This window comes from Vicugna pacos, chromosome 3, assembly GCF_048564905.1.
Source record: "Vicugna pacos chromosome 3, VicPac4, whole genome shotgun sequence".
NCBI classification, from domain to species: domain Eukaryota; kingdom Metazoa; phylum Chordata; class Mammalia; order Artiodactyla; family Camelidae; genus Vicugna; species Vicugna pacos.
Window position 1 is genome coordinate 94,836,094 of NC_132989.1, and position 13,212 is coordinate 94,849,305.

Genomic DNA, 13,212 nt, shown 5'->3' on the forward strand with positions numbered 1-13,212 from the left:
CCCGCTCCCACTTACCCGACCCCCGCTCCCTCCTTCCTCCCCACCCCTTCCCTCCCGACCCCGTCCCATCCCTCCTCTTCCCCAGGTCCCTTCCCTGTCCCCTTCCTCCCTCCCTCCCTCGACCGCCTCCGATTTCCCCGCTCCCCGGTCCCAAAGAACCAGCAGCCACACCCCTAAAAGCGTCCCTCCCCGCCGCTCACTAGCCCAACCCGAGCCGTCCAGCCCCCTCTAACAGTTCCCCCCTCCCAGCTCCAAAACGCAGCCTTCAAATTCCCCACCCGATGAGCCGGAAGTGCGTCACGCGCTGGCGCCGGGTCGCTCGTTTGGCGCGCGCGCCCTCAGCTTTGGGGCTGAGTTAGCGTCTTGGGTTTTCTCTTACTTCTCTTTGCTTTTTAACTTTCTCCGGTCGCTGGTGTCTTCGATTTTCGAAATGCCGTCTTCTTTGCTGGGCTCGGCAATGCCGGCCTCCACGTCGGCCTCAGCCCTGCAGGAAGCTTTGGAAAATGCGGGGCGGCTCATCGACCGGCAGTTGCAAGAAGACCGCATGTATCCGGACCTTTCCGAGCTGCTCATGGTGTCTGCCCCAAGTGAGTGATCGATGCCCATTTGGTGACTGTTTCTCAGCTGAAAAGACTCTCGCCCGACTCCCTAAGTAGGTCGTTATCCCCAGAGTGAATCGGCGAAAACATCCTGAGACTTGGGGCTCAGTTGCTGAGTTTTGAAAAGGCGGAAAAGAGCCCATTTTCAGGACCCCCTCCCCTTTTCTCATTTTATTCATTGCAGATGCTTGAAAAGATTGTAAAGAGCAAGCTCCCATTGGAAGCATAAAGAGGCAAAGACTCCAACCTTAATGAACTTCTCATTGCCTCCAAGTATTTATTGCTAAGGCCAGATGAGTAGGATCACCTGATCCGAATCTCATCCTTGTTAATTTCTCATACTAATATTAGAATAAAACTGAAGAGCATACGAATTAATTGGAAAATTACCGTGTTCGCTCAAAGATATACTTTATTATGTGTAGACCTAGTGTAGTATGAAGTGCTGGAAGGTGTTAAAAAGTACTGCCAGCGGAATAAAGGAAGGGAACCGGGAAATCGGCAGTGATGATGGATGAACAGGAAGAGCAAGGCAGATTACGTGCCAACAAAAGAGAGGTGTCTGTAACATATTTTGTTTAATGGTTTTAAGTTAAGGCCAGGCTCCTCGAGGCATGTAGAATTAGGTAAGTTGCTGGGGAGAAAAATGACCCATTTGTGAACTGGAAATTGGAGAACAGTAGAGAAGAGTCAGTAAGATAAACACAAAATTTCTGGTAAGCAAAAACCGAAATAATCTAACCAGGATAATCTGTGCAATGTAAACCTAGAAGACATCTCTAACGATTTCTAAAAATTCATTAATTGAGTAAACTTGTAACTAGAGAAAAGATAGAAACAGAGCAAAGATAGTGTTTATTCCTGACAGCTACTTACCAGTAGGATTGTCTTACAAGAACTGAGTGGTCTGTTAGCAACTGTCATCTTGCACAGCACGGCCACCTTTGACCTCCTAGAGTCTGAAAGCAAGATAAACAGTCCATACATTCTGGTCCTTTCATCAGGTCTGATCCCAGTCCTACCTTTCCACCGTTTATGCACACACCTCTTCAACGAAATCTTCTTTCCCTCTTCCCGTCATTTTCTCAATCTCCTTGTTCCATTCATTCTGAATTTAACATGTTTTCCTTAAGAAGCCCCCTCTTCAGGATTTTATTTTACATGTACTCTTCATCATTTCTGGAATGGTCTTTCTTCTTTGCCTGACAAACTATTCCAGACTTCATTAAATATTGTCTTCTCTGCAAAGTCTTTCTTAACCATTTATATCCTCACCAGGGTTATTGATTCCGTCCTTTGTGCACCCACTGCTGTTTAACATATGCAGTGTTCCATTAAAATTATGCTTTAAGATTAAATGAGATGTCTGGGATTTGCTTTAAAAAATACTAGTGTGTCTTTTGGGCAGGAGTGGATAGTGATTGACACAAATGAAACATGATCGAGCATGTTACTGGTAATTTTTGAACCTGGGTAATCAATCCACAGGAGTTGATGGCATTTTTCTCTAGTTGTGTATATTTTTAAATTTTTCTTAATACATTTTAAATTGTTTTATATGTCAGTTTCCCCCAGCATCTTTGTACTTTAGAGAGCCTGGAAAGGTACTTGTGATAAATAGATTCTCAGTCAGATCTAAAACACCTTGTTGAGGACTAGATCAGGAGACCAGCCTGCTCCTGCCCTTAGAGTCTGGTTGTTTAGAGCAAGAGAAAGGTTGCCATTGAGAATCCTTTATAGTGTGGTCATTTTCCCCTATGCCCACCAAAAAGATATTGCTTATGCGGTATTACAGGGTTACCTCAATTTATTGTGCTTTGCTTTATTGCACTTCGCAGATACCGTGTTTTTTTGCAAATTGAATAGCCACTTTTTTTCCCGTCAGTGTTTTGTTTGTCTACAGTTGTTTTATCTGAGAATAACAAAGTGGTTTTATAAATTTTTTCCCATTTCAGATTAGTAAAATAAGAAAAAAACACTAACTTATTGAACTAAACATTTCTCTTTTTTATAGAGTAAATCGTTGTGAAAGATAACCTTCTGTTCAGTGCTAAAACCAGTAACTGTCCCCCATGTTACCATTGGTATTTCGCAGGCCTCCTTTGTGTCCAAACTACTTTATTCTCCCTATACCTTTAGAACCACCAGATGCACAAATTTCTGTAACTTGTAGTACTTGTATATGCCCATTGGATGCCCAATACATTATTTAAATAAGTGCTTTTTTAATTTTTACTTTATTTTTTGTAGATAATCCTACTGTTTCTGGAATGTCAGATATGGATTATCCTCTACAAGGACCTGGTTTACTGTCAGTGCCTAACCTTCCAGAAATCAGTTCCATCCGACGAGTTCCTCTCCCACCTGAACTTGTTGAACAGTTTGGGCGTATCCTATTAATTTCATGTTTAACGTTTAAACATTTTTTTAAATTGGTATTCTCATTTTTATAATTCTTGTCTTGTGTTTAGTTAGTGCGTTGCATATAAATTCACGTAAGGGTTTTATTTAAAATACATTTAAGTATGTGGGTGCTTGCCCTGTGCCTAGAAAATATATAAAATTGAATCTTGAAAATTGAGTCACGTTTTAATTGTTTGGGGGCATTGAGGAGAGTGAATTGTTTACAAGGAACTCTGCATTTTTGAGTAATATATGGCAAAGTATTACTTTCCAATTAAGCACTAACAAGGAAATTTTTCCTACCACACTTTTTCAGTTCGAAGACCCATGATTTTCGTTTCTATCTTTTCCCATATTTTAACACTTTAAAACTGGCATGTGACTGAAAATGTTTAAAACAAACAAAAACTGCCAGGTATTTCCCCCCCAGCAAAGAAAAGTTTTTGATGTATTTTTATACTTACTAGTGTCTTAGAATTGAAGTTTATAAGCGATTCCATTTCTAAGGATCAAAAGGAGAATCTGTCTAAAGGTGTAAGAAACTGAAATATTAATGGCATATTCGTAGACTGAGTAGCTAGAGGAGTTTTCTTACCCTCTAAAAACAAAGGTTTGTTTTTCTTAAAGTATGGCATACCCTGTAAAAGCAGTAGATTATAATTATAGTTATTGCTGGGGAGCTTTTGTAAGAATCAATCTGTGACTCATAAGAAAAACATCAAGATGCTACATAAAAATGTAATCTGAGACTTTTAAAAGTATGTTAATCTATTTAGGGTGAAGGGCTTTCCTATTTCAATACAGTATGATTTAGAAAAAGAAGAGAAATGGAAAACTAAAGAAAATGCTTATAAAATAAATAGTAAAACTAGTAAAATCTAATAGATATATTCCCTAAAATGTTCATTCTTTCTCTGAGACTTTGTGAAATAGTGTTATTAAATGTATAATGCACCTTATACTCCACCCTTGGCTAGTTTCTTGTTCTTTAATCTTACAGTACTCTACAAGAGACATTTCCTTTAATTAGGAAATTATTTTGTTTTCACAATTGTTTCATTGTCTTTTAGTTACATAAATAATTGTCTGTTTTTCAGTTTATATGAGGCTTGTAGACTGTCATCTAGCTATGACTTTAGTATGCCAAGTGCTTTTTTTTTTAATCACTCTTGCTCTTACACAGTTGGAAAACTGGTCTAGTAAAATACTTTTTTAATGTCAAATTTCAATGGTATTATTTAGAGTCAATTTTTTTAAAGTTAATGATGGTAAGAAACATGACGTTTTTTATTCGCAGACATTTTAAATGGTTAGATAGCATTATTTAGAAATTATAAATGTTTCTGTCATATACTGTGTCTTTCATTAAACTCATTGCAAATAAAGATATTTTATTGCTCTATTGAAGAGTGGACAGGTCATGATTTTTTAATCATATGTTTTAAATCAAAATCTTTTGAAACAAGTTTAAGAAAGATGAGATTGAAACCTTTCTACCTTACATCCACACTCAGATATGCAGTGTAACTGCATGATGGGCGTGTTCCCTCCTATCAATAGAGCTTGGCTCACAATTGACAGTGACATATTCATGTGGAACTACGAAGATGGGTATGTATTTATGGCTGATTTGTTTTAGCATGATTAGAATTTAGATTATCTTTATTCCAAGTAGTATTCCACTCATTAGAAGCTGCTTGGTTTATCTTTCATTCCTTTAACACCTGGGTCAGTGCTTCTCTGTATACATACCAACCTGGGAATGGGGTTAAAGTGTGGATTCTGTTATAGTCATTTTGAGTAAGGCTCAAGAGTCTGCATTTGCAAGAAGCTCCCAGGTGATGCTGGGGATCTGGGTACCACTCTGAGTAGCATGAGTCTTATTTTCCAAGCTTTTATCCTGAAGTAAAGATAGGCTATCAGTGGTTCTTGGAGAGATGGTTTGTTTTTGAAGACCTGTTTTTCTTGCATTTCTACAGAGTGAGAGGCTATTAATTTATTGAAATGACTTAATGGTTTTGTTGTTATTCTGTCGGTTTGATCTTGTGTAAATTAATTGTATATGATAGAATCTGAGTGAAGGCCCAAGGCACTCTTTCTTAAATAAAGTTTATTGATCTGATAATCTTGCTCTTGATTTTTTGGAGAAAAATTTTGTCTTCTAGTTCTCCATCATGTTATCTTTAGGTAATTGTGAGATGACCAGAGGAAGGTCCATATGTATAGTAAGGTGTTACTCTTGCCCCTGAGGAATTAATACACTTGTTAGGAACACACGCACAAGAGTCATTGAATCAAAATGGACAATAAATGAGAACTTGTAGCCTAAATGAAACCAATTTTGTTTGTTTGTTTTTTTTTAGTTAGAATTTTTCACAGCTATTTTTATTGTTGAAATGGTATATAGTCATAATAGCAGTGGTACATGGTTTGATTGTTTTTCATGTACCAGGAATGTTGCCCCAGTTTGTTCAATTACATATAACATTTCCTTTCTTATACTAAAGAATAAAACCTCTTCATTTAGGCACTGATCTCTTCAAGAAAATCTAATGCAAAAAAATTACAAAATAGATAAATGTGAGAATAATTTCCTTAAAAAGTGTTTTCACTTTAATGAAAATGTTTATATTTCCATTAACATCTAACATTCATTTAACAAACATATTGGAGGGGGAGGATATAACTCAAGTGGTAGAGCACATGCTTAGCATGCATGAGGTCCTGGGTTCTATCCCTAGTACCTCCTCCAAGAATAAAGAAATAAATAAACCTAGGTATCTCCCCCTAAAAACAACAAACGAACCAAAAAGAAGAAATATATTGGGCTTATATATCAAATACTGTTGTGCTTGAATAGTATCGAATGAGGTAAGTGTAGTCCCTGCCCACATGGGAAGTATTGTTCAACCTTATGTGTTCATATTTATTTAAAGAAAAATTATTTGAACATTGTATTAATTGAAAAAATGAAGGCACTAGTTACTCTATGTAAATCTAGTTCCCAAATTCAATTCCACAAAAACTTTAGACTTAGTTTCAATTATTCCAGTAGCTTTCTATTATAAATCTTAATTCCATCTGGATGGTAGAAACATAATCTTGTTCAGTTCACTGCTCTAATTCTCAGCTTTCCCAGTATTGATCTTAGTTTCCAGGGTTGTGTCCGTCATCGAAGGAGTCTTAATTCCACAGGGTGGGAAAATGGGGAAACTTGGCCTGACTTGCAGCGTGGTGGGGAGATACTTGTAATGGGGACTAATGGTCTCCCTTTTCTTGGTTTATACTTAGCCTTAAGCAGGCTTGTGTGCCTGTGTCTTGGAACTGAAAGTTTTATTTGCTGGTTCATGATATTCTGTAGTCCCAAGTATTATAAGATAAAACTTTCTCTTTATGTGTATAACATGTTTCTCAACTATTAACAGAGGAGACCTTGCCTATTTTGATGGACTTAGTGAGACTATCCTTGCTGTGGGGCTTGTGAAACCAAAAGCTGGTAAGAAATAAAACTACTAAGATTGTTAACGTTTGTATATACATTGACTTCAAATGTTTTAGGGCTGAATGATAACATTCTAAGTAATTAAATTTCCTATTGAAGTTTTGGTCTGAATTACTTCTAATTATAAATGTAAAAAGTGATCAGAAATATTTAACAGTTTCTCACTTTATGATATAAGTGAGTCTGCTTTAAAATTGTTAAACTGTAATTCTTAAATGTTATCTGTTTTTTGTTAGTCTTTCTTGATTTACCTGAAGTTTTTCGCATTATATGTTTTTCATTAATTACTGAATTTAATATGAAAACCATTTTTCTCTCTGCATTTTTGTAGTCTTGATAGCCCAAGGGTGTGAGAACAGAGTTCAGAATAAATCCTGAGAGAAGTCACAAGCATTGTTTACCTTAAAATTTCAACTTCATTACACTAGATCTTTTATCAGAGCTACTGATATGCAGAATTGATTGATTTAAATTTAATATACATCCCTTGAATGCAGCTTCCTATAGGAGCAAATAATAAATGAAATCTACTTGTTTACAAGGCCTAAGTAGGAATTTGTAAGGTTATAGCCATTTTGAAATGATACTAATTCACATAAATATAAAGATGCAGTTTTATACACTGTGTGATTATATTGGAATGTATTTCCTTTACATAGAAATTTAAAGCAGTCTTTACCCTGATGTGTTTCTGTTTTATTTCTTAGTTTAAAAGTTTATTCATATAAAAGTCAACAGCTGTTCATGCCCTCTATTATAATAAATATAAATTGTCTAAAGCAAATAGTAAAATATAGTTCTACTCTAATGTAAATTTCAGTGCAAAATTGAAATTATGGCATAATTCATGTCTTTGACTTGGCAGCAGAGATGTTGTCTTTGATAATCAAGCAGTTCTGACTTTGCTGTCAGCAAGTACTGATAATTCTGACTCAAAAATATTTTAAAGTTACAAAGTCTTTATCCTACTTTTTGTCTTTTATGACAGACATTTTCCAGTTAAAGTCATCTTTTTAAGTCAGTTGCTTTTTGGTAAGAGTCTGCTTTATTGAAGCTTTTCTATGTAAGCAAGAAGATTATGACTCCAGCTTTCAATTTTGTCACTGCTTGAGTAAAACAAAGGAATTCCTTAGTGTTTTCTAGCATTTGCACATTTTTGCCCACCGAGAAATTAATCACAAGGCTTAATTACATTCCTCAAGTTCAAAGAAGCATTTCTCATGTATTGAAAGATTAGATTTACATAGTTGTCCAGCCTTTATCTCCAAGGAGATAGCTTGGCTAAAAGAGCTTGTCGCTTTTGGGAGACTGCTCATTATAGAGATTATATGATTCTTAAACAATTTACTTGATTTATGTGACCCAATAGAGATGCCACCTAAGTTAAATCATGTATAAACTCCTTCCTGCAAGTTATTTTTAGATTGATCTTTCCTTGTCTCTCCAAAAAGTGTACCTCCTGCCTTAAGTTTAGTCACCCACTTCTGGAGGAGAAGAACTTTATATTTTCCTATTTCTGGACAAAGTCTTTTGAAAGGGCACCAGTTCATACTGTCATTGAAGTTATCTTTGAGCTCGAATGTGTCACTGACCTCAGTTTTTGACGCCAAAGCATACCTTTATAAAATGCAATAAGTTAGGACTCTGTTGAGTTTCTTCATCAAAGCAGCAAAAACAGGTGTTGCAAAGGATCATAAGTGCTCGTATTTGTCCACAGTTATTAAACTTTTTCTTTCAAAATTTTATTGAGCTGTGAAACTTTTCACCATTCCAAAGACCTAAGTAACTATGGCAGTTTCTAAAAGATAATTATATTCACTTTATAGTTAAGAAGTGAGAGTTGAATAAGGTGAGAAATGTCAGTCATTTGACCCTGTTGCATCCTGAAGGGAAGTGACTTTCAATTCTACCATCTCCTGTTTCAAAATAGTTGAATAAATTAGGAGAAGTTAGAGAAGATGGCATCATTTGACAAGGCACTGCTTTACTTACCTATTTTTTTTAAACTCCAAGCCATAAACCAACTCCATTACCTATAGAATTCCAACTTCACTAAGGTTTCTGTAATCAAAGATGACTTCTTGGCATAGCATTGTGACTGAATACTTTGAGATATGGCTTTTATTAAGGAAAATCTAAGTTTTCATAAATGTCAAGCTTTTAAAATCAGCTTCTGAAATATCAGGTATATTTTGAGGTCATTAAGTAGAAGGTCTGTGCCTTCAGCTTTATTGACTTGAACCTTGAAACACAAAATTGTGGTCTTTGTGCCCCTCAGTGTTCATCAGTGAAAGTGAAACCAAATGATAATAGGAGCTTTGTTGTATTTAGTGACATTTAACACCCAAATGTATACATATAAAGAAATGTCTAGTATCATAATATAAGATATATTTCCTTCTATTTCTATCAGTGACACACTATTTTTGGATATCGTAACATGACAGTGAAATTATACATTACATCTCATGCCACTCCATGCTCTTTAAAGTTAAACGATAACCTTAGCATGAGTTAACATTAAAAAAATTTATGCTTGGTTTAATGCCCCTTCTGAAACTATAAATTATGTGGCTTTTTTATAAACTCATTTGACATATAAACTCATTTCTATGTCTATGAATTTGACTGTTCCAGGAACTTCATGCAAGTGGAATTATATAGAATATCTTCGTGTGACTGGCTTGTCTTGCTTAGAATCATGTCTTCACGTTTCATCCCTATCATAGCATATGTCAGAATTTCCCTTTTTTTAAAAGGCCTTATAATATTCCACTGTGTGTACATACCACATTTTGTTTATCTATTCATCTATTGGACACTTGGATTGCTTCTACCTTTTGGGTATTGTGGATAATGCTATAACATGAATATACAAATAGAAATTTTTATATTTTAATAAACCTAAACTATTTTGTAGTGTAACACTGACTATAAATGTTATTAAATGCAGAAGTGTTTGTTTCTACGTTGGATTTTTTCCCCTACTATTTACTTATTTAAATGATTATAGGTAGTAATAGTTTAACATCAAAATTAGCTAAATTAGTTTCCGACTTTTCATATGCTATTTAATCCATAGTTCATTTTAATGGTAACCATTTCTGTTAATGCTTAAATTCTGATGTTTTCCAGAAAATAATCCCTAACTTATGTTTACTTTATCTTAGGCATCTTTCAACCTCATGTACGACACCTTCTGGTTTTGGCAACCCCTGTAGATATAGTGATTCTTGGACTCAGCTATACTAATTTGCAAACAGGTAAAGCAACCCACATATTGTATTTTTTTTAAAATGCTGTGTTGCTCAATTTAATGTTATAATTAAAAACTAATCTTTTTCACTAACTTTCTGGGCTATTTGCTCATAGGAAAATAATGCTTCCCTATAGATTTGGTATCTTTAACGTTAGTAACGCCACCAAAATTTATTTTGGATATATTTATCATATTAGTGTATAGTTCTTAAATGTCTAATATAAAGAAAGGGTAGTGGGAGAGAAATAGTTGCCACTAGTAATTTTTCAATAGTACCTTCAATTTCTTTGTTTTTAATTTTTTAATGGTCATTTTAACATATGGAACACTGAAATACATGTTATTCTTTCCCCTAAAATAAGAAGCACTCAGTTAACTTATTATAAGCACATTCAGTGGTTTCTTTTGCATTCTAGCAATGTTTTGGATAAAATAATGAATTGCAGGGATTCAAATTAATGGTTACTGTTACCACATCCTTAGGCTTTTTTCCAGAATTTAATACTTTGGGTTTTTTGTTTGATGTTTTACTATATTATATATAGATTATGGAACATATATAATTACATGTGTTATATATTTTGTGTGTGTTATATATATACATACTGTGGATTCTACTTAACATGAATTATCAAATTGTTCATATCAGACTATAATAATTTAAAAATATGTGTTGTACGTACATTTTTTAAAATTTCTGGCATATTGCAAATTCAATAAGAGTATCAATTCTGAAAATAATATAATGATTGTTTTAAAATTTTAAAAAGCTCATACAATGATTTCCTGTATTTTTTAAAAAATTAGGTTCTGGAGTTCTCAATGACAGTATGTGTGGTGGAATGCAGTTGCTTCCAGATCCCCTATATTCTCTTCCTACTGATAATACTTACCTTTTAACAATAACTTCCACCGATAATGGCAGAATTTTCTTGGCTGGAAAGGATGGCTGTTTATATGAAGTAGCATACCAAGTAAGTCTGACATGTGTCAGCACCTTTTTTCCTCCCTCTTGACAAAGTAGGGATAGATAAAGTTTCATCTTTATTTTCTAATTGTATAAGCACATTAATATATTCTTATGGGAAGTAGTAAGACATGCAGTTAAAGTTGTAGTCATTCATGACTATACCATACCTATGAATCCAATTCTCTTCTCAGCCATTATCCGTTATGTCCTTGTAAAATATGATACATGCATTGATAAATACCTATAAATACGTCTCTAGCTAAATATACATGTGTATTTATGTGTACATATACATGTGTACAAGTACATAGTGTACTTCTGCGTATGTATGTTTTTATGTGTGTTATTGCTTATGTTTTGTTTCATAATTGGTTTGTTCCATTTAACTATATCATTATAAATCTTTCCTTCTCAGTATCTGGTAGATAGATACATGTTATGTTTTATGATTGCTGCACAGTTGTCCATAAAGTGAATGTACATGATTTGTTTAACAGTTCCTTTCTTGATGGACTTCTAGGTTTCTAGATTTTTCCTTTCACAATAAGAGTATAATAAGTATACTTTTGCAGGCCTCCTTATGCATATGTGTAGATATTTTCTAGTGTAAAGACTTAAAATTCTAATGGTTGAGTTACAGTATACTCGTATTTTAAATTATATCTTATATTTTCATTTTGCCTTCTTTAGAGTTTTAGCCTCTTAGCAGGCATCTATGGTTGTATCTTTTCCTCTTCCCTCCTCATTCTAACACTGGTATTTTCAAACTTATTTTGACCAGTCAGATAGAGGAAAATTGCTTTTTTTATTGCTAGTTGCATAGTCACACAGCTAATTAGTGGCAGAGATAGGATTAGAACTGAGGTTAGCTTTTTTATGTTATATTGTGTTTCTTCTTTGCCCAATTTCTCTTGGTTTTGTTCACTGCAGAAGTTTTGTGACAGATTTAAGTATGCCAAAACTCAAACACTGAGGAGTGGACTTTAGATTATGATGGTGATGGCCAGTATTTTTTAAATTTCCTTTTATTTATTTATTTTTTTTTTGGTGGGGGAGGTACTTAGGTTTACTTACTTATTTATTCTCAGAGGAGGTACTGGGGATTGAACCCAGCACCTCATGCATGCTAAACATGCACTCTTACCACTTGAGCTATACCCTCCCCTACATTTCCTTTTAGCAATAGTAGGGAGAGATAAAAATATGTGTACTTATAAGCTATGTTTCCTCTCCTTTCCTTTCAAATAGGAGTTTTTAAGATAATTAAAATGAGCCCACTAATGTAACAATCAGTTGCTGGAATAGATGTAGCTGATTTCATTGAAAGCAGTCTCATTCGATTATAGTTAAGTACATTTTCTATTTTTAATTACAGGACTAAACTCAGTACTTCTCAGTACTTACTTTTGAGTTGTATGTCTCACTTTATTTACAATTATTGGTATTTCACTAAGATTTGAGAATATTTATAAACATGGGTATATAATAATTGCTATGATGGAGTTACCTACATTTACAAGTCTTTCTTTCAATTTTTTTCTCTTAAGGCAGAAGCAGGTTGGTTTAGCCAGAGATGTAGGAAAATAAACCACTCAAAGAGCTCACTTTCTTTCCTCGTTCCTTCATTACTGCAGTTCACGTTCTCAGAAGATGGTGAGTAGAGAAAAAATTGGACAAACAAAAATTTTAACAGATTGTTGAACTAACATTTTCTTTAGAAATTTTCATTCTTAACTGAAACAGTTTCTTACTAAATAACATTTGTCATACATTCATATAGTCTTTTAAAGGGAGAGGGGATGGTTAAACATAGAGACAGAATGAGTTTTATTTCCAAGTTCCTATAAATGTAGCGTCATAGAACATGTGTTTAAAACAGCTGTATATGCTTAAACCAAAACATGTGTTTGTGTATGTGAAAGGCATTTAATACATGTTTTGCCTTGTCTAGAAGAAATTCCCATCATAAAATGAATATATGTTGAGTTTTTAATAAACTGAGAGATTTAAGCAGGTTAAATAATTTTTAAATGCTCCAGGAAAATAAGATAAATGCACCTAAAAATGTTAATATGACTGAATTTTTAAAGTATTTTCTTTCACATAATGAATTATTAAACTAAACTGGAGGTTTCTTGAAGGGATGGACCAGGTGTAATTGTTTTATGTGTTTCTAGCATATAGCAAGCATTCATTTAAAGTTTGTTGAATGAAGAAATAATTTGAAACTTATTTTTGGTTTGGAAACTTATTTTAAGTTTGGAAGCTTAAAATTCATGTAGAGTACAGAATAACCTATTGGTGATGCTCTTAACCTAGTCACAGTGTGTGATGTTTGCCTTTTTCACGTGTTGTCTGACCTAAATGTTTCTTGGCTTTGTCCTTGTACAACCTAAGGCTTATCTACAAAGCAAAAGGAAAGCCCTGAACGTAAACCACCAGGTTTAATTGTTGTAAGCTGCTAATGAGTTTGATTTGT

The 13,212-nt window shown here is 34.3% G+C and overlaps 1 protein-coding gene across 6 annotated transcripts in view; it reads left to right on the plus strand.

Annotated features, from left to right (window-relative positions):
* NUP155 (nucleoporin 155) overlaps positions 1-13,212 on the plus strand; it is a 52,289-nt gene continuing 39,077 nt past the window's right edge. For 2 of the 6 annotated variants that reach the window (XR_012071514.1, XM_072958762.1), the window contains exons 1-7: positions 4-587; positions 2,850-2,987; positions 4,517-4,613; positions 6,428-6,498; positions 9,675-9,767; positions 10,571-10,737; positions 12,281-12,386. Coding sequence is in view for 5 of the 6 variants with exons in the window: in XM_072958762.1 (XP_072814863.1) it covers positions 431-587; positions 2,850-2,987; positions 4,517-4,613; positions 6,428-6,498; positions 9,675-9,767; positions 10,571-10,737; positions 12,281-12,386 (829 nt within the window). In the remaining variant the exon portion in view is untranslated. Of the gene's footprint in view, positions 588-2,849; positions 2,988-4,516; positions 4,614-6,427; positions 6,499-9,674; positions 9,768-10,570; positions 10,738-12,280; positions 12,387-13,212 lie in introns of all 6 variants that reach the window. The other 4 variants (XM_072958763.1, XM_072958764.1, XM_072958765.1 and 1 more) reach the window with 3 other exon arrangements.